Source organism: Ahaetulla prasina, chromosome 9 (assembly GCF_028640845.1).
Source record: "Ahaetulla prasina isolate Xishuangbanna chromosome 9, ASM2864084v1, whole genome shotgun sequence".
Lineage (NCBI taxonomy): Eukaryota > Metazoa > Chordata > Lepidosauria > Squamata > Colubridae > Ahaetulla > Ahaetulla prasina.
The window spans coordinates 22,230,134-22,252,662 of record NC_080547.1 but is presented as its reverse complement, the minus strand read 5'-3'; the positions used below and the strand labels follow the sequence as shown (position 1 = coordinate 22,252,662).

Here is a 22,529-nt window from a genome sequence, read left to right as displayed (position 1 = left end):
GATCTACATTTTGATTCCATAACCACCGGGATGCTGCAATGATCGACAGTCACATTTTTCAGTACCGTTGTAATTTTAAACAGTCACTAAGTGAATGGTTGTAAGTTGAGAACTGCCTGTATTTTACGCAGAAGGAAATTTCTAGGGTTGCCTTCAAATCAGTGTTGATTCCTGACAATTGCCTGCACTAGACCCTGCACTAGTTGTCAAGCCCCGGCTGGGACTTGATATTCGGTGGGGGTGAGGGGGTGAGGGGGAGCTGAAGCCACCAGAACTACCTGTAGTGACCTTGTTGTGTCTTGCCCGCTCTCACCGCAGCCGGGGTCTGCTTATTTGCTTCCGAACGCTGAAGAATGTCCTCCCGGCCCCAGCCCTGGCTCCATGCCCAGACAGGCTGAGGAGGGGGCATCTCCCGGCCCCAGCCCTGGCTCCATGCCCAAGCAGGCTGCAGAGGAGGGAGCACCCCCCGGCCCCAGCCCTGGCTCCATGCCCAGGCAAACGGAGCAGCTAGACCCCTCCCCCTCCTCCACAGCATGTGAGCCTGAGGAAAGTTTATTTCCAACAGCTGCTGATTGGAGTGACCCTCGCATCAGAAGACTGGATAGGCAGAGGCAACAGAAGGAAGGGAGGGGCAGGCCTTAATGAGTGCTGAGTCATGGAGCCACACCCCATGGCCTATATAAAGGACCTGCTTTCTGGCAGTCTCTGAGTCAGGCAAAGTCGGACTTATCTTGCTGAAGTCACTTTCTGGTCTCCTGCCTGCTCTGAGGACTTTGCTAGGACTTTGGGCAGAGCTGCAGAGGCAAGCCTGATTCGGATTTCCCTGACCCGGCCGTCAGCGGAGGAGTGGGACACGACAGACCTCTGGTGGCAGAGGGCGGCTTCTGCGATGGACGGGGAAGCAGCTGCAACGAAGGGACAGCGGCTGACTCTGATGACGTCATGCATCGTGCGCCGAGGAAGACAGAAACGCACCACGGAGGCGGGAATCTCAAAACTGACAAACAGCTGATGGGGGTGGTGGTCTTAGCTGCTGGATGGTGGCTTAAGATGAACAGCGTGTATAAAGAGCGCTGAGAGGTGGCTGCTCTCAGCACTAACTTTGACCCTATAACTTGACTTGCTCTGCATTCTGGCTGTGGTTATTCATTAAAGAACTCCGCTTCCATCTGTTTGCTGCTGGCCTTTTATGGATTCACGGACCTGGATTGACAAGCCGAGACTAGTCCCTACATCTTCTTAGCAAGGTTTTCAGAAGTATTTTGCCCTTGTCTTTTTCTTCCCAGAGCTGGGAGAACATGGCTGGTCTGAGGTCATCCAGCTGGATTTGTGCATAAGATGGAGTTAGAACTCCCAATTTGTAGTTTGGCGCCTTAACCACAACACCAAACTGGCTCTCTCTGTAAGACAATATGGTGGAATTTTATTTCTGCCTTCTTCTGTTCTTCTGATCTCCCTAGTGTACATTGATTAACACGTCAATACTTCTTCAATTTGTCCCAAAGGTTCTTTTTTCAAGAGGCAAATGGACTTTCTTGTTGTTTTTTTTTGAAGACGTTTTGCTTCTCATCCAAGAAGCTTCTTCAGCTCTGACTGGATGGTGGGGAACGGATGGATCCTGTCAGAGATGAAAAAGCTTCTTGGATGAGAAGTGAAATGTTTTCAAAGAAAAAAAAAAAGAAGTCGAAATTGCCTCATGAAAAAGCACCTTTGGGACAACCATGACTTGGATAACTGAGAATCTCCATAGACTTCTTCAATTTGTGCTCACTAATGGAAGGAGGACTAGGCCTGCCTTATGGAAGCATTAGTCTCATTCAGAAGACCATATCTGCAATTATGAAACTATGGAATAAGGGACAATCTCAACATGGGCCTCCAAGAACTTTTTTGGAACAGAAGCTGCATATATATCAATAAGAATATTAAAAGTTGCCTTTATGCTGAGCCAGACCGTTGATCATTCAGTCTAATGCTGCCAATCTCGACTGACAGCCAGTTTCCAGTTCCTGAGCTTCATACAAGAGTTTACTGTAGGTGTTAACCATTGAACCCGGGAATGTTTGCATACAAATCAGATATTTTGCCACTAAATTATAAATTGAACACAAGAATCAGTGTATGCAGTAGTTTTCCTTGGATCACTTCCAAACATCAGATATGATGTTCGCAAAGGCAGAAGCACTTAATCCTGCACAAACAGAAGCAAGCAAGAAAACGAACAATCATTTCAAAGAAAAGAGTATCTGCTATCCAAAGGATTGAGACATGCAGTTCCTGGGCACAGATATGGTGTGAATGTGGGGTTGTCCCAGTTTGGTGGGCAATTGCCACATATAGTGAATTCAACCCCTGTTGGGGAGAAAACAACTCTCCCATCTGTTAAGATTTCCTAGGTCCTGGATTTGTTCCACACATCCAATTAGAGAACAACAAGGACCAAGAAATTATCCTGAACAAGCTGGGACTTTACTTGGACAATCTCATCATGGACAATCAAACCTTCTTTGATTCTGGACTGTCCCGAATCACAGGCTTTGTTGGTGGGAAATCCCAATCTCAAGGTTCCAACTAAGGAACCCAAACAAATCAGAACTTTGAAACTGAGATCCTCCTCAAAGATCTTCTTTATTGAGCACATCATATCGGCACAACTTCAAAGGAAAACCAACTCTAAATCTTTCCCGCAGTTTCAGTATAATTAAAATAGGAAATAACCCCATCCCCAAGTGTCACAGGTCATGTTGGCCAATTGGGTTAATTGGCGGGCTCTCCAGGCACTCGTTCCCTGACCTTATCCATTGCCAGTAGAGATGACCTTGGTTCTCATGAGAAAGCTCTCTGTTGTGTCTAGTAAGGCATCCCAACCTCCTTCCCCCTCTGTGTGGCAACTGAGGAACAGAAAAATGGCTGTGGCCAGGTTCGGTTCAAAGTTGGCACTCAGATCATTAAGATTTGCCAGAAGCCTGAAGCCAGCAAGTATGGACCAATAAGAACAGACCAGTTCTCTCCAACTGGCTATGTTTTTCAGATATGGTGAATTAAACTCCAGACTATATTGGACTACAGATTCTCATTTCAGGAGTCTTTGGTGTTCATAGCTGAGCCTACTTACTAAACATACCTCACCCTCATCGTGTCTGTTGCTAGGTACCTAAGCTCTTTTCTTTTGCCTTCTTACTTTCAATCAGCTACACCAACGATGAGCAATGACACTCATCAGGAAAGTGGCACCTTCTTGCCATCCAAATACAAACACACAACAAAATAAACATGAACCTAGATTTCCACTCCTGCAATAATAAAAACTTCAAGGCAGCCCAAGATAAAAGTGGCGCCAAGAGGCATGACGGTGAGTCTGACATCTCTGAGATGGTGGCTTATAATATGCAGAGGTGAGAGCTATTACTTTCCACAGCCTTCGCTCCCTCAGGTCTCCTGCTTTTTGCTTGCCCGAGAGGCACCTTGGCAGTATTTTCAGCAGCAGAGTTTTCTTTACAGTGGAAATAAAACTCTTAGAAACTAATATAATGCTGCACTCGGGCACCGAGCGCTCTTTCGGAAATTATAGCCTGGTGTCATATTCGCAAAACGGTCAGCTGGAGACCAAAGGAAGGTAGGCCGTCTAGCTTATGGCTTCTCCAGCTGCAGTGGGGACAATTTGCCTTGAATAAAGTTTGCTTTGTCCAAAATCCTTGGTTTTTACAGTTCTGCCTTTGCTTGTCTCCATGTTTGGGTCTCAGTGGTTTGGCATCAATCCAGCCTTTGTGGAATACAGGTGGTGGATGCCTATTGGTCATTTAGATTTCTTACAATATAGGAGAGGGGTGTCAAACTCAAGGCTCTCAGGCTGGATCCAACCCACGGGATGCTTAGATCTGGCCGGCGGGGCTGCCCTGGAAGCAGCAAAGTGGTGCTGTGGTGCCTCTGAAGAACAAAGGAGAAGGAAGAGGGAAGGAAAAGAAGAAAAGGAAGGAAGGAGGGAAGGAAGGAAGGAAGGAAGGTGTCGTGTCCCACTCCTCCGCTGATGGCCAGGTCAGGGAAATCCGAATCAGGCGTGCCTCTGCAGCTCTGCCAAAGTCCTAGCAAAGTCCTCAGGGCAGGCAGGAGACCAGAAAGTGACTTCAGCAAGATATGTTTAGACTTTGCCTGACTCAGAGAATGCCAGAAAGCAGGTCCTTTATATAGGCCATGGGGTGTGGCTCCATGACTCAGCACTTATCCAGGCCTGCCCCTCCCTTCCTTCTGTTGCCTCCATCTATCAAGTCTTCTGACGCGAGGGTCACTCCAGTCTGCAGCTGTTGGCAATTGACCTCCCTCAGCTCATATGCTGTGGAGGAGGGGGAGGGGTCTAGTTGCTCCGTTTGCCTGGGCATGGAGCCAGAGCTGGGGGCTGGAGATACTTCCTCCTCTTCAGCCTGTCTGGGCATGGAGCCAGGGCTGGGGCCGGGAGGCACACTAGGACATTCCTCCATGTTCAGAAGCAGATAAGAAGGCCCCGGCTGTGGTGAGATCGGACGAGACACAACAGAAGAAAGGAAGGAAGGAAGGAAGGAAGGAAGGAAGGAAGGAAGGAAGGAAGGAAGGAAGGAAGGAGACAATGGATTCCCCAGCCCCATCCAGGCCCCCACATGTGCCCCCAACACGAGTGACGTCAAGCTGGCCTCGCCCACCCCAGCCATGCCCACCCGGCTCAAGGTCAAACAAACTCTGATGCAGCCCTCAATGAAATCGAGTTTGACACCCCTGATACAGGAGCATATATAGATGTCATGCAACATAGTACATGAAACAATAGTACATTTATCCACTCTGGTGTTCCTGCTGAGCACCTGCCCTGTATCCCTTTGAGCTTCTTATATTACGATGTGGAGAAAATAGCATTATTCTGACTACTTATTCTACTTCCATTGCTCTTCAAAAAGAAGATCCCAGAGCATTATAAAACGGAATATCATTCTCCCTCTTTTCTAAAACTAAGCAGGTCTGGATTCAGTGCTGGGATGGAACGACAGATGTGATGCCATGAGTTGTGTGATAGAAAGAATGCGGGTGAAATCTCCGAAAAGAATGGATCAGAACAAAACTCTTCCACTTACAACCATTCATGTAGTGACTGTTCAAAATTGGATCGGCACTGAAAAAAAATTGACTGACCGCTGGTCTTTACGACTTACAACTGTTACAACATCCCCACAATCATGTGATCAAATCTGAGCGCTTGGCAAATGGCATGTATCTACCATGGTTGTATCCTGAGGTCATGCGATTGCCATTTGTGACCTTTGTGATCTTCAACTGGCTTACAATGAGCAAAGTCAACGAGGGAGGCCAGGTTTGCTTATCATGTGATTCATTTAAACAACTGCAATGATTCGTTTAAGAACTGTGACAAAATAGGTAGTAAAATCATGCACAAGTCACTTAGCCATTGCCTAGCGTAGCAATAAAAATTCTGGTCCCAATTGGGGTTGTTAGTCGACAACTACCTGTACTTCATAAGAAGCTCCTTGTGGCAAAAACTCACAAAGTAAACCCAAAGTATCTTTGCTTTCCCCATTCCAGGTATCTCTCAGGTCTCCTTACTTTGGAATAGGTTGCTCCATTGATGACTTCTCCCCTCCTCATCCAGATGATAGTTGCTGCTGGTTTGGCATTGTCAGCATGACAGGTCAGATTCAGTGGATCTCCAGCTCGCAGGCTGATGATCGGTCCTCCAATGATGATTGGATCATCCGGAGGTACTGTGAAGGAAACAGAGTATGATGAGATTCAGGAGCATCAAAATCAATTATAACAGAATAAGAAAGCTGGAAGGGACCTTAGAGGTCTTCTAGTCCAACCCCCAGCTTAGGCAGCAGACCCTAAACCATTTCAGACAAAGGCTAGTGTCCAGTCTCTTCTTAAAAGCCTCCAGTGATGGAACACACACAACTATTCTCCAAAGCACCTGAGGGCAGGACAAGAAGCAATGGGTGGAAACTAATCAAAGAGAGAAGCAACCTAGAACTAAGGAGAAGTTTCTTGACAGAACAATTAATCAGTGGAACAACTTGCTTTCAGAAGTTGTAAATGCTCCAACACTGGAAGTTTTTAAGAAGAGATTGGATAACCATTTGTCTGAAATGGTATAGGGTTTCCTGCCTAAGCAGGGGGTTGGATTAGAAGACCTCCAAGATCCCTTCCAATTCTGTTATTCTATTCTAACTTCTGAAGGCAAGCCATTCCACTGGTTAACTTTTCTCGCTGTCATCAAATTTCTCCTTAGTTCTAATTTGGTCCTCTCCTTGTTTAGTTTCCATCCATTGCTTCTTAGACACTGCCTTCAGTTGCTTTGGAGAATAGATTGACCCTGATTTGTGGTGAAAACAATTCACGAAAGCAGCAATCTGGCTAGGAAACATAAAGGTCTCCACAAACAACATGACCTAATTGTATACACCAAGTCAAGAGACCATTAGAACATTATTTAGACAGATTGGGGGGGAAAAGTTGGATACAGAGATCCATGCCTGAGTTCGCATTGCAGAAATCCATGCCTGGGTTGGCATTGTAAATCAACCAAGTTGTTGTTTGTTCGAGATCTACTTATAGCAGTAACTGTTCTTTTGTCAATAACAAGGCGCTTCCTAACCCAGCTGCATTGAATTATTGTTCAGAACAGCATGCATTGTACAAGGGGAATTAGCTATAACCAAATAACATGGCTTATACAAGAGGGCTGAATGCTGATTAGTTAACCTTCTTTGATGGCACACTTGTTCCTACAAAACAGAGTATTTGGTTAAAGATTGATTAAAGGGATGCTTTCTTTCCTCCCAGCTCAATGCCTGTTTAGATCTGTTGAGCTTATTTTAAAATCTATTCTTGTTTTGTAAATCAGAACCCCAGTGTAGCCTTTATTCCAGAGAAGACTGTTCTAGAATATCATTCAGAGAATTCATTGAAATTTCATGTGATTTTTGAGAGCAATCAACCAATGGAACGGAAGTTGCCTTCGGAAGTTGTGGGAGCTTCATCACTTGAGACTTTCAAGAAAAGATTGGACTGTCATTTGTCAGAAATGGTGTAGGGTTTCCTGCTTGAGCAGAGGGTTGGACTAGATGACCTGTTAGGTCCCTTCCAACTCTGTTAATCTCTTAGAAACTGCTAGAATTATATACCAATTAGCTTGCTTCTTTGCTCCTCTTTCTAATGCTTAGCTGCTCATGTAGGGGTTTCTCTTTAGAGGAAACCAATAGGATCAATCTGAATTTTTGTTTCTGTGAAAGCAAAATAAAATGCCGTCATAACTATTTTATGGGAATGGCATTAAGTAAGTGGAGAGGTAGCATTCACAAGAAGGATTTATTTCTGCTTCTTATATACCGTGCAAAAAGTACTTTGCAGATTTGGATGGTAAGTCAGATGGTTGCTTTGCTTAGCTGCATCTGTGACCCTCAAATCAAACTGAACCACATTTGGTGGAATTGATTACCATCTTCTGGAGTTTGAGAATATAGGGCACTTTTAGCAGAGTGGTGATAGGTAGACTGTCAGGGGAAAAATAACCAGAAGTATTTGTTGAGTTTAAAGCACAGAAAAGTTTATTATTGCTACTTCTAATTACAAGAATCTTGTCAGCTAAATGGTCAAAGCTAAATTGATGCCATATAAGGGGCAATAAAATTCACTTTGGAAGGGTTGGACTTAGGTCTTTTGTGACAGTGCAATGATTCCAAACTGATGACACATTTAACTCTGCCTTCCAGCTCAGCCTCTTCTTCTCCTACATAGACAAGGCTATCCTTGTCTCTAAACAATTCTTTATGAATTGTCTTTTTATGTACACTGAGAGCATATGCACCAAAGACAAATTCTTTGTGTGTCATTCCAAACCTGTTATTCTATTCTATTCTATTCTATTCTATTCTATTCTATTCTATTCTATTCTATTCTATTCTAGTCTAGTCTAGTCTAGTCTAGTCTAGTCTAGTCTAGTTTAGTTTAAACCAGGGGTCTCCAACCTTAGCAACTTTAAGACTTGTGGACTTCAACTCCCTGAGTTCCTCAGCCAGCTTTGATTCTGGGAGAATTCTGGGAGTTGAAATCCACAAGTCTTAAAGTTGCCAAGGTTGGAGACCCCTGGTTTAACACAAGGAAGTTGATTCAGGGACTAGGGTTTAGACCGCTGTTTCTCAATCCTAGTGAGTTGAATAGATGTGGGCTTTGGCTCCCAGAATTCCCCAGACAAGGAATGAATGAATGAATGAATGAATGTGTTTGTGTGTATGTGTATGTGTATGTGTATGTGTATGTATGTATGTATGTATGTATGTATGTATCCTCTTATTCTAGGCTTAAACATATAAATATATAGTGTACATTTATAGTAAGAGCAAAATACACAATATTTCTATAGTCATAATAAATCAAATTGTCAAATCCTGAACCCTGAAGAGTGAAACTTCATTTTTATCTTTTCAAGTAAGAAGTCCAAAAGTGGTCTCTGAACAGAAACAAATCTAGATTGGCCTTCGCCCTTTCCTCAGAGAAAGCCAGTTTTGCTATCTCTGCCAATTCCATTAATTTCAAAAACTATTCTTCAGTGGTGGGAATTCGTTAATATTTTCCCCTCTACAGAACACTGGTCATTTGTCAGCTGCCAGTGAATATTGTAAAGTCCAAAATAAAATTCTCTGTATTATTATTATTTTTAATGCAAATGTGTATTTTAAAAAAAGATGGAGGTCTTTGGAGGGACGGGCTTTTTTCAGGGCTATGGGTTGGAATCAATTATATTTAAGAACAAAGAAATTTCAAAGATCCCCTGCTAGGTATGCTGAATCAAAAGCTTCTCTCTTCTTCTTTTTTTTTCATGGTTATTTGCGAGATTTTATTCAATGCATCAGGTTCTTCTAAAGCCGCTCTATTAATGCTTGTATGCTAGACCTTGGTGGCATCTCTAGGTGGCAGACAGACCACTTAGGTTCTGATGTGTGTTTGTGTGTCTGTGTGTCTGTGTGTGTTTCCTCCAGTATTCCGCTTTCATTGTCTGAAATGGGTTTAGACACTGGATATGAAAGCAATAACATATTTCCTTCAGTTTATTTATTTACTGCATTGCTGACGGAGCTCTCCTGCTGGGAGATATGCACATCTTATGTTATGAAAACTGGAGGCAGCTGTCTTCATTCAGCTGACAATACAAAGCAACAGATTCGGTCTAAACAAAATATGGAGGGAATAGGATAAATTCAACCAATTTGATACATAAATCAGACCACTAACGGATGGCTGTCATATCAGAATTTCTCACGTAGCCCAGGTTTTCTGGCTGTTTCAACCCACAGCATAAGAGACAGGAATGAGTTTTTATAGATTTTTTTAAAAAAATGTATTTCTGCTAATGATTAGTTCTGTAGCTTTCAAAAGGGATTAAGACAAATTCATTAGGGACTTAGTTTTGATGACTTTCAGCCACATTCTGAACCGAAGACTACAACTTGGGTTAGGAAGAGCGATATTCTTTCATGGTCTGCTTATGAGGTACAAATAGATTAGATGTCACTGAGTGACACAGAATTGTTCTTTTTCTTCCTATCCTTTTCCTGCTAATGCAGGGTCTGCTGTCTTCAGACTATCCAAGGGTTGATCCATTGGTTGTGACAGGAATTGACCAACTAGCTTGTCGCCTAAGCTTGATGCATGGGCTGAGACAGAGTAAGGGGTCCAATATCACCCTAGCCAGCTTTCCTGCCTAAGGTGGAGCTAGAACTTGCAGTCTCCTTATGATTGTCCCAAAGTCACTCAACTGGCTTTCATGCCTGAAATGGAATTAGAACTCCCTGTCTAATGGTGATTGGCCCAAAGTCAACCAATAGGCTCTCATGCTTAAGAGTCTCCTGCCTGGTGACTGGGCCCAAGTCACCCAGCAGCTAGGTTGGGACTAGAACTCTCAATCTAGTTTTTATCCCAGTGGCTTAACCTCTAGACCAAACTGGCTCTTCTTGTGTGATACAGAATACTGGAAAAAAAATCCATATTTTTTGATAGATCCAGGCCAGCCTTTTAGTGGTTTGGGTTCTAGTCCTCTGCACTCCTCACATAATTGATAAGGACACCTCTGACAGCCCCAATTCCCAACTCACACAGTCTCAGGGGTTCATATTTCTTGTAAATACATAAAGCATTACTAAACACACACACACCTAAGAATTCCTTCAAATAGCAAAGTCAGATAGTTCCCACCAATTTACCTCAGAATAAAACTGTTTTAGGAACAGAAAGAAAGATTGGCCTCTTTGGCTAAAACCTGAGGGATGCAGAAAACATGAAGGAAAGGAGAAGCATTAAAGGTAAAGGTAAAGGCTCCCCTCACACATATGTGCTAGTTGTTCCCGACTCAAGGGGGCAGTGCTCATCTCCGTTTCAAAGCCGAAGAGCCAGAGCTGTCCGAAGATGTCTCCGTGGTCATGTGGCCGGCATGACTAAATGCCAAAGGTGCATGGAACGCTGTTCCCTTCCCACCATAGATGGTCCCTATTTTTCTACTTGCATTTTTACGTGCTTTCAAACTGCTAGGTTGGCAGAAGCTGGCAACAAGTAATGGGAGCTCACCCTGTTACATGGCACTAGGGATTCGAACCGCTGAACTGCCAACCTTTTGATCGACAAGTTCAACATCTTAGTTACTGAGCCACTGCGTCCCTTTGAAAAAGCATTGCCTGGATTTTTTTTTTTTAAAAAAAACCAGCCTATGCTAAGTGTACAATTCAAGTCTAATCTGGTTAGAGCTGAGAGAATTCTTGCCTTAAACCCCAAGGGATATTGCCAATTGGTGTTGACAATATTGATTTAGATGAACCAATGGTCTAATTTAAAATAAACAGTCCAGAGTGCTATTCCATCTTATCTCAGTGCCTATAAATCACTCTTCAAACAAAAGAGCTGAAGGGGAAAGAAAAAGTCTATTCCAAACCAAATTCAGTACTAAGAACAGTTGATAGGTTTTGTTCATTCAGTACAAGGAGGCGTTATGCTGAAATCCAAAAGACAACTTAAGAGTCACAACAGTCAGAAGGAAGCAGCAAAATCACAGTCAGATATGGTTATGAGCAACACAGCATCAGCCAAAAGGTACTAGAAAACACCGAAAGAATGCCAGGTGGAGGCTTACAATAGTGTAATCGGGCAGGCATTGGGTATGTCTACTTTAATGAAAAGAAGGACTAGGGGTGAGATGATAGCAGTCTTCCAATATCTCAGGGGCTGCCACAAAGAAGGCAGGGGTGTGTCAACCTATTCTTCAAAGCACCTGAAGGAAGGAGAAGAAGCAATGGATGGAAACTAATCAAGGAGAGAATTAATCTAGAACTAAGGAGAAATTTGCTGACAGTGAGAACAATTAATCAGTGAAGTGACTTGCCTCCAGAAGTTGTGACTGCTCCAACACTGGAGGTTTTTAAGAAGAGATTGGACAACCATTTGTCTAAAATGGCATAGGGTTTCCTGCTTGAGCAGTGGGTTGGATTAGAAGACCTCCAGAGTTCCCTCCAACTCTGTTATTCTGTTAAGAATAACCTTACTCTGAGCCCAGCTTCTGATAGCTGCCCAAGGATCCTTATTTATTTTTTTGCAGGATCCTTATTTTTCTTTATTATTTATCTAGGTGGCTTATAACAGAGTACAAACAACAAGGTAAGATATTAAAACATTAATATTCTAAGTATTAACAGTACAACTAATGAATATGACAAGGAAGAGAGCAAGGTACAAGCAAGGCAGAGGGGAGTTTCAGCAGGTTCTGACCAGTTCTGGAGAACCGGTGGCAGAAATTTTGAGTAGTTCGGAGAACCGGTAGTAAAAATTCTGACTGGCCCCGCCCCCATCTATTCTCTGCTTCCCGAGTCCCAGCTGATCGGGAGGAAATGGGGATTTTGCAGTATCCTTCCTCTGGAGTGGGGTGGAAAGGGGGGATTTTACAGTATCCTTCCCCTGCCACACCCACCAAGCCATGTCACATCCACCAAGCCACACCCACAGAAATTTTTTTTGAAACCCACCACTGAAGCAAGGTGGAGGTAGAGTCTTCTCTCAATTCATCAATCATCTCCAGTCCCTGTTAATGGCCTGTCTCTGGCCAATTGGCAGGGCCTCTGGTGACTCAGCAGACTAAGTCTGTCTGTTATTAACACAGCTGCTTGTAATTACTGCAAGTTCAAGTCCCACCAGGCCCAAGGTTGACTCAGCCTTCCATCCTTTATAAGGTAGGTAAAATGAGGATCCAGATTGTTGTGGGCAATAAAAGTTGACTTTGCATATAATATACAAAAAAATGAATGAAGACTATTGCTTAACACATTGTAAACCGCCCTGAGTCTTCAGAGAAAGACGGGGTATAAATTCAAACAAAAAACAAAAAACAAAAAAACAAAAAAGGCTCCTACAGGAAGCCAAGAGGCTGGGTATGGATGTCACCTCAATGTTCCAGAAGTTAATATTGAATTTTTTTTGCCTCAGGCTTCTGCTGTGTTTCACCCCAGCTTCAGGGTTGCTCTCGTCAAGGATTCCTCAGAACTAAGCTTGACAGGCAGAGATGATAACTGATAGGAAAGGAATTCTTGAAATGGATAAACCAATTGTGATTCAGAAAGGAGTTCCTTTTCAAAGCCCCCCCCCCCCGGTTTTCCCCCTTATTGGAGGAAAATTATTTTTTATCTGCCAAGCCCTTCTGGAAACCTTCAGCGCAAGAGAGAATTCTCAGGTATCTCCCTATTATCAAGGAAAGGTTTGAGAGCGTTTTATGCTTCAGTGGTATCGGATAGCTCACTTTGGGCTGAGAATTTCCGTCATGCAAATTGACACCTTGCAAAAGACTTGATTTGGGGTATATGTGTGACTGTGTGTGTCTCTGCCTCTTTACAAGTGAATATGCCCATCATTGTATGGTTGCACAATTTCTATAGCACCCCAGAGTCACTAAATTCTTTCAGTGTAACATAACTGCATATTTTAAAATTTATTATCCCCATAGGCTCAAAGAAGGCAGCTATAGGGTAAAAATAATCTAAATTCATAAAATTAGTGATGGGTATATTCCCTGTATGGGACGTGGTGGCTCAGTGGCTAGGATGCTGAGCTTGTCGATCGAAAGGTCAGCAGTTCAGCGGTTCGAATCCCTAGTGCTGCCGTGTAACGGGGTGAGCTCCCGTGACTTGTCCCAGCTTCTGCCAACCTAGCAGTTTCGAAAGCACGTAAAAATGCAAGTAGAAAAATAGGGACCATTTTTGGTGGGAAGGTAACAGCGTTCTGTGCGCCTTTGGCATTTAGTCATGCCAGCCACATGGCCACGGAGACGTCTTCGGACAGCGCTGGCTCTTCGGCTTTGAAACGGAGATGAGCACCGACTCCTAGAGTCGAGAACGACTAGCACATATGTGCGAGGGGAACCTTTACCTTATATTCCCTGTGGTTTCTCTTAAACCATTACTTTCAAAAAATGGGGGAAACACACACACACACACACACGCTGATCGATTCCTCCCCAAGTTTTCTCAAGAAAGACTAAAGAAAAAAAGAACACTGAGGTTATACTATATTTGCAGTTGCTCCACCTCAGTTACTCCTAACATATTTTTAGTTTATGTCAGTGCTGAATGCTTACATATCCTTTCACTTGGTATTAGCTCTCCATTCTATTTTATTTTTTTGTTAAAAATAAAAAATCCACTGTTTTTTTCCAACATTAAACATTAAAAAAAAAAAAATCCAGCCTGGCTCGATGTTGAAAAGAGAAAAAAAATTAATAAATTTTCCTCCCTTTACATAATAGGTCTGTAAATAGCTATAAACTTTCTCATCTTGATTTAAAAATTGCCCATAAACAGATTATATAAAAACATCCTGGATGCAAAAAAAAATCCAGAGTGATTCCTTTTGTTATCAACATATCCATAAATATAGTATATGCTATAAAAATAATACTGCAGAAATGCTCATTCTCCGATAAGCTGCCAGAGAACGTCTTCTCTCTTTAGAGCAATTAAAGTGTCTCACCAAATTTCTGATCCACAAAAAGGCGGAATAATTTTGAGAAGCCATTTTGTAGACGACTTTACTTTGGACGAGGATAATTGGGCAAGCAATAGCAAGAGCACTTAGATGCATATATTGCTCCCACTCCAGCGGTAGTGAAGGTAAGTGAGCACCATAGTGCTCTAAAACACTATGGTATTCACTTACCTTCGCTAAGGTAAAGGTAAAGGTTCCCCTCACACATAAGTGCTAGTCATTCCAGACTCTAGGGGGTGGTGCTCATCTCCGTTTCAAAGCCGAAGAGCCAGCGCTGTCCGAAGACGTCTCTGTGGTCACGTGGCCGGCATGACTCAACACCAAAGGCGCATGGAATGCTGTTACCTTCCCACCACAGGTGGTCCCTATTTTTTCTACTTGCATTTTTTACGTGCTTTCGAACTGCTGGGTTGGCAGAAGCTGGGACAAGTCACGGGAGTTCACCCCGTTACACGGCACTAAGGATTTGAACCGCTGAACTGCTGACCTTTCGATCGACAAGCTCAGCATCTTAACCCCTGAGCCACCACGTCCCTTAGCGTCCAGTACCTTCACTATCCTTAGCATCCCTTAGCGTCCGGTACCTTCGCTACCGGTTTGCAAATGTGAGTGTGCGCATGCACTCACATGTGACACCTCTGCATATGTGCAGGACCTTCCATGCATGTGCACAGCATCAAAAACGGGACGTGATGACGTCCGGGTGGGTGGGCGGAGCCTCCTGCCACCACTACCGGTTCGTTCGAACTGGATTGAACCGGCTGAATACCACCACTGCAACAACAGCCCTCTCTAAGCAGTTTACAGAGTCAGCCTCTTGCCCCTAATAATCTGAGTCTTCATTTTACCAACCTTGGAAGGGTGGAAGGCTGAGTCAACCTTGAGCTGGTTAGGATCGAACTAGTGAGCAGTGAGTTAGCCTGCAATACTGCATTCTAACCACTGTGCCACCACAGCTCATTGGTTAGAATGTAGAAAATTCCCTTAGTGAATCTCAGAAGAATTGCTTATCCCTTAATAGGGGGGAAAAAAAGTTTTCAGGAATGAGGACTAGGATGCCAAGGAAACAGTGGAGTTAAATGCAAACTATCCTTAAAAAAAGTGTTGATCCAACCGACAGACCTTCTTCAAGTCTTTAAATGTAACTACTTAGATGCGGCTAGCAATTTCAATGACAGCAAAAATCTTCTTCCCTGAAAGCAACAATAATTGCTGTATGAATAATAATCAATATTTAGTTTCCTCTTAAGAGGATTTCTAAAAAGCTTTGCACATGTTATTGCACAAATGTAGCAACAGGGTGAGACAGACCCATTTTATGAGTCACAGGAGACGGTGACGGCAGAGGGACGCAGCCACGGCAAGAAAGTAATTGCACAAAAGCACCAAGCAATTCTGGAACAGAGTCAGGCTCAGTTGAAATGTCTTCTATTCTGCTTCTTGGATAATAAATTTGAGCACAGAGGCAAAAGATTAATAGCAATAGCACTTGGACTTATATAACACTTCATAGTGCTTTACAGCACTAAGTGGTTCACAGAGTCAGCCTCTTGCCCCCAACAATCTGGGTCCTAATTTTACGAACCTTGGAAAGGTGGAAGGCTGAGTCAACCTTGAGCCAGTCAGGATCGAACTGCTGGCAGTCAGCAGAGTTAGCCTGCAATACAGCATTCCAACCTCTGAACTACAAAGTTCCTAATTAAGCATAACTCCTAACCAGTGATGAGTAACCTTTTCCGGACCGAGTGCCCAAAGCACATGTGTGCACACCTGAACGATCGTGCACGTCTGAAATGCACTGCGCGTTTAGCCCCTGTGCATGTGCACATGGCCCCGTGCATGCCCCCTGTGCCCTGCACATGCACTCTACCCCCTGCGCATGCATGTGTGGCCTCCCAATGCTCCACCCCCATGCATGCACGTGGTCCCCTGCACACGCCCCACCCCCACGCATGTGCAGCAGAAAACTGACAACCAGCTGGCCGGTGGGAGACACATGCGCATGCGCGGCAGAGTTGAACTGGGGTGATGGCTCATGTGCCCACAGAGAGGGTGCTGCGTGCCACCTATGGCAAGTGTGCCGTAGGTTCGCCATCACGGTCCTAAGCACTCAAAAGTATAAAGCCAGCCACTGACACTGGAATTTACTGGTGGACGTTGCGGTGATAGTAAGTAGCTGAAATGAATTCACAAGGGAGAAGAATTAAATTATATAAAAATGGAGGTCTAGTTATGGTACTCAGCTAGGGTGGCTCAATGAATCATCCTGAAAAAAGTACCGTAGTTTGTCCCTGTGCAAAAGAATCAAAAGACACAAATCGGGTATTATTAATAGCAATATCAAGAAGCTGGGGTGGAAATAGAATAGAATAGAATAGAATAGAATAGAATAGAATTCTTTATTGGCCAAGTGTGATTGGACACACAAGGAATTTGTCTTGGTGCATATGCTCTCAGTGTATATAAAAAGAAAAGATATGTTCATCAAGGTACAACATTTACAACACAAATGATGGTCAATATATCAATATAAATCATAAGGATTGCCAGCAACAAAGTTACAACAAAGTTACAACAAAGTGGGAGGAGATGGGTGATGTGAACGATGAGAAGATTAATAGTAGTGCAGATTTAGTAAATAGTTTGACAGTGTTGAGGGAATTATTTGTTTAGCAGAGTGATGGCCTTCGGGAAAAAACTGTTCTTGTGTCTAGTTGTTCTGGTGTGCAGTGCTCTATAGCATCGTTTTGAGGGTAGGAGTTGAAACAGTTTATGTCCTGGATGTGAGGGATTGTAAATATTTTCACGGCCCTCTTCTTGATTCGTGCAGTATACAGGTCCTCAATGGAAGGCAGGTTGGTAGCAATTATTTTTTCTGCAGTTCTAATGATCCTCTGAAGTCTGTGTCTTTCTTGTTGGGTTGCAGAACTGAACCAAACAGTTGTAGAGGTGCAAATGACAGACTCAATAATTCCTCTGTAGAACTGAATCAGCAGCTCCTTGGGCAGTTTGAGCTTACTGAGTTGGCACAGAAAGAACATTCTTTATTGTCCTTTTTTGATGATGTTTTTGATGTTAGCTGTCCATTTAAGATCTTGAGATATGATAGAACCTAGAAATTTAAAGGTTCCTACTGTTGATACTGTGTTGTCTAGTATTGTGAGAGGTGGAAGTATGGAAGCGTTTCTCCTAAAGTCTACCACCATTTCTACGGTTTTGAGTGTGTTCAGTTCCAGATTGTTTTGGTTGCACCACAAGGCTAGTCGTTCGACCTCTCGTCTATATGCATTCTTCAAGATAGTCCCAAAGGTGCTTGTCCTTTTGGTTTTTTTCCTTGAAAATGTTTCACTTCTCATCCAAGAAGCTTCTTCAGTTCTGACAAGCAAAACATTTTCAAAGAAAAAAAAACCCAAGAAAGTCCAGTTGTCTTTTGGAAAAAGCATCTTTGGGACAACCATGACCTGGATGATTGAGAATCCACATAGACCTTCCTCAAAGATTCTCTCTTACTAAACTCAGAGGAGCTGATTTGGGAGAATTTTTTTCCCCCAAAGACCCGTTTCAATATGGACCACAAAGCTAGACTTCATTAGAAGATTTAAATATTGATTAAATAGTGATTATAGTGGTGGCTGTTTTTTTCCTTTTCTTTCATACTATGCATGTTCATTATTTTATCAATATAAGTTATATACGTGTGTGTGTATATAGATGGATGGATGGATGGGTGGCTAGATAGGTAGGTAGATAGATACAGTGGTGGGATTCAAGTAATTTAACAACCGGTTCTCTGCCCTAATGATTTCTTCCAACAACCAGTTTACCAAACTGCTCAGAAAGTTAACAACCGGTTCTCCCAAAGTGGTGCGAACTGGCTGAATCCCACCACTGGATAGCTAGATAGATAATAATCGACAAAGACAGACAGTGACAGAGATGGGGGGGGAGAGAAAGAGAGAGAGAGGGAGAGGGAGAGATATGCAGATAGATAGTTTTCTTTATCAGGATAGCACTCCATAGGCCTGAGTCTGAGAAAACTTACAGAATAATAAACTGCTCAACCAATAGGGTGAAAAAGACTTATTATTACCCTTTGTTTAGAGGCACTGTAGTTTTGAATGTCATGTAAACAGGATTAATATCAACTGAAATGTCTACTTATGACTAGCAATGGATCCTCAGTGTTTAACTAAATATATCTGAGGGCTCTTTTTTATGATTATGTACAGTAAAGGGTAGGGGGGGCATACCCATCTTTTTCAACTTTATATAACCCCAGCTATATTGGGACTGCAGCTTTCATAAATCTGAGTCCTATAGCCAAAGAGGGGTTATGGGAACCAATATTTTAGAGATCTGGGGGATATTAGGATGAAGGAAATCCATGTCTATTGTCCTCTCAAAGCATGGCAGATAGCGGATCATCTTCTCTGCAGAATTTCACAGGCATGTTTAATTGGGCTACCATAGGTCAACCCTACTTTGAGAGATTCTAAAAAAGATACTTACTTTTAATAAGTACGGAAAAACTTGAACTGGTAGAACAAATTGAGATGGTTTCACACAATCCATCCCCACAATGCAGCTTGGAAACATAATCCGAAAAGACTTCAGATTAAATTGTCTTAATGTGAAAGAATGTGAATTATTGGGTAGTGATGTCTCTGTTCCATCCAAAGCATTCCTGCCTTCCCCCTTACACATATGTCAACAGGATTAATGATACAGATTTTTTTTTAAGTAGCTTCCCAGCCTAACAGCACTATAGGAATTCTGCAACTTCATAACATTAAAAAAAAAAATCTTTGTGCTTCAAGGAATGATTATCCTCTTTCTCCTGCATGCTGATCCAGCCTACCTTCTTGTTTAAGATTTCTTTTGATGCCTGCGTCAAGTCTATTGGATTACCCAGGAATTAGAAGGAGCTGGTAAGCAGTGGTGGGTTTCAAATTTTTTTACTACCAGTTCTGTGGGTGTGGCTTGGTGGGCGTGGTGTGGCTTGGTGGGCGTGGCTTGGTGGGTGTGGCAGGGGAAGGATACTGTAGAATCTCAATTCCCACCCCACTCCAGGGGAAAGTTACTGCAAAATCCCCATTTCCTCCTGATCAGTTGGGACTCAGGAGGCAGAGAATAGATGGGAGTGGGGCCAGTCAGAATTTTTACTACCGTGTCTCCGAACTATTTAAAATTTCCGCTACCGGTTCTCCAGAACTGGTCAGAATCTGCTGAAACCCATCTCTGCTGGTAAGTAAGAGAGAGAATGAGTTCTGATTATATCTTTCCAAATAAGTAGTTATCATCCCTCAGTTATTCATGTAGCAATGAATTATTGATTGGCTCCCAGCTCATTAAAGAGTAGAACGAGATAGGTGGAGGAGAAGATTGTGATGAATAGAAATCAGTATCCGCTCTTAACATATGTAACGTGGCAAAATAATGGCAGCTCATTATGTCCCCATTCAAAGACCATAAGGAGAAGGAGAGACGGGGAGAAGGAACATGTGAGAGAAGACTAGCGAACTGCTGTCCGTTATCCACTCAATATGGATTTTATTTGTGATGTATTTTTTTAATTTTGAGTTTTCCTCCCTCTGCATTTTTAAAGAAGCTGTTGGTTAATATGGGAATGTGCCCATGGCTTGGCATCAGATTGGAAGGAACTGTCAAATAGAATATCATTTGTCCTAAATCTCATGCTGTTCAACATATTTTAAATGACTCGGATGAAGGGTTAGAAAATAGGGTAATCAAATATGCACGCAACACAAAAATAGCACAAAATAAAGATTCATGAAGGTGTTGACAACACAGAAGCAACATGCAGAAACCAACAGGATGAATTTCAAAATGCAGCATCCTGCGTTTGGGATATAGGCATGGATTTAGGATGGGAGAAACCATGCTGGCTTGTGGTTTCTGCAAAAATAATGGGTGTCTTGCTAAACAGCTGACAGCAGGATGCAGCTATCAAATAAGGACACAAATATAATCCTAGGTTGCATCAGCAGAACTTGTATAATCAAGATAATAATAATAATAATAATAATAATAATAATAATAATAATAATAATAATAATAATAATAATAATAATAATAATAATAATAATAATATAATTTTTATACTGCCCTTCTCCCGAAGGACTCAGGGCGGTGAACAGGCAAATAAAATAATACAATATATTACAATAAAACACATTTTAAAAAACTTATTCAAAGTAGCCTAAATTTAAAATACCATACAAAATATAGAAAATAAACCCCAATAAAATCCATATTTAAAAACCCTATTTAAGCCAGTCCTGCTCGATAAGTCCTTACTTATCAACGTAAGTCACTGCTGTTTTCTATTTTCCATTGATCTATATCATCCCCTAGACTAGCGGTCACCAACTGATGGTCTGTGGACCACTGCTGGTCTGCAAGAAAATTTTGGTAGTCCGCAGAAAAAATTATTTGCATTATTTATATTGCACTAAATCAGGGGTCCTCAAAGTACAGCCCCTGGGACAGATAGGTGCAATGAACATTTGGGTTGCTGCACAGAGTCTCCCCCTTTGGGGTCTTTTTGTGTGAGTCAGATGGGGGGCAGAAATTCTGACTTGGGGTCTGCTTCAGACTCCTGGTGTGGGGCTTTGGGTGAAGGCTGGAGGGAAGTGCTTTTGGTGGCGAAGAGCCAGAGGACCTTGTTCCAGTGGGACTGCATCATGGCCTGGAACTGGCTGACCATCTCAGCCTGCTGAGCCTCCAGGCACCTGCACCTGGCCTTGCAGACGTGCAGGTCTTTCCTCTGCTTGGAAAGCCTATGCTCGTAGTCCTCAGTAAGGTCTCCTTCTTGGTCAGATCCGATTTGAACTGAGCCAGCTGTTTTGCCAACTCTTTCTCATGGTGGCTGCTTAGCTCCAGCAACTGCTTCCCGTTGGGGCCCTAAGGAGCCTGGGTGGGCAGGCGAGGAGAGGTGAGTAGAGGCTGGCAAGGCACCCCTCGATGTGAGTGATATTGAGTTGGCCACGCCCACCCAGTCACATGACCGCCTTGCCACCGCCCACCCAGCCATTTGTTAGGCAGATCATATTAGTGATCCACGGGTTTAAAATTATGAATTTAGTGATCCCTGGGGTCCGAAAGGTTGGTGATGGTGACTCCTGCCCTAGACTACTGCATTCAGTTCTGGGGACCAGATTATAAGGAGAACAACCAAGAAGAGAAGGAGCCTGGAGAGGAAAAACTGATAAGGAATTGGAGGAAACACCAGCTAGGCTTAGCATGGGGAAGAAAACACTATGGAGAGGAAGGATAGCTGTATTTAAAGAGGTGACCCATAGAAGATGGGCTGTTCTGCAAGATATGAAAAGAATCAATGGACTAAAAACTAAAATGGCAAGGAAGTAGATTTTGGTTGGAACAAAATTTTTGGTGTAAATGGAGGCTTAGGGATGCATGTAGGTTGAATGCACTGGACAGAAGACTGTACTAAGGAGATTGCCAAGGTCCAGTCCATACTATTCTGCAATTGGTGTTGGTATTGCAATCATTGTGTTCTACATACTGTATTCTGTATAACAACAATAACAATGACAGAGTTGGAAGGGACCTTGGAGGCCTTCTAGTCCAACCCCCTGCCCAGGAAGGAAACCCTACACCATCTCAGACAGATGGTTATCCAACATTTTCTTAAAAATGTCCAGTGTTGGAGCATTCACAACTTCTGCAAGCAAGTTGTTCCACTGATTGATTGTTCTAACTGTCAGGAAATTTCTCCTTAGTTCTAAGTTGCTTCTTTCTTTGATCAGTTTCCACCCATCGCTTCTTGTTCTACCCTCAAGTGCTTTGGAGAATAGTTTGACTCTCTCTTCTTTGTGGCAACCCCTGAGATATTGGAACACTGCTATCATGTCTCCCCTGGTCCTTCTTTTCATTAAACCAGACATACCCAGTTCCTGCAACTGTTCTTCATATGTTCTATATGTATATAGGATATAGTATATATGTATACTATATTCTATATACTATATTCCCTTCCATTACAATTATTGCTGTTGTTTAAAAAGGATATGAAGGAAGAATGTTTGTCTCATTTCTATAGGGTGAGGAGCAGAACAGACTTCTAGCAGTCAAAGATGAAAAAGAAACTGCTCATCACAGTTATAGAGAGAGAGGAAGAGAGATGCCCACCAGAGCAGGAATTGAATTAAACTGTGTCTGCTGCCCTTCAAAATTAGATTTTCCCAAGGCAATTTGCTTAAAATCACATGAAGTTCTAAATAAATTAGAATATGAAATAAAACACAATAATTAAAATCGAGTAAAGTGTGTTAAAGGAAGAAAAGCAACAGCCTCAGCAGAAAATCAGCAAGCTGATTAAAATGATTAATATCCATCAAAACTAAAACTCTTCTTGCTAGATGAAGGGAAAAAAAATCAGGTGGAGAGGATGTTGCGATAATGACTGGTTTCCAGACTGATAAAAGTTTTGAGAG

General features: G+C 42.7%; 1 protein-coding gene across 1 annotated transcript in view; it reads right to left on the bottom strand.

Annotated features, from left to right (window-relative positions):
• KIRREL3 (kirre like nephrin family adhesion molecule 3) overlaps nt 1-22,529 on the bottom strand; it is a 483,489-nt gene that overhangs the window by 210,045 nt on the left and 250,915 nt on the right. Inside the window, exon 6 of the mRNA XM_058194674.1 lies at nt 5,587-5,744. Within this exon, the coding sequence (XP_058050657.1) occupies nt 5,587-5,744 (158 nt within the window). The remainder of the gene's footprint in view (nt 1-5,586; nt 5,745-22,529) is intronic.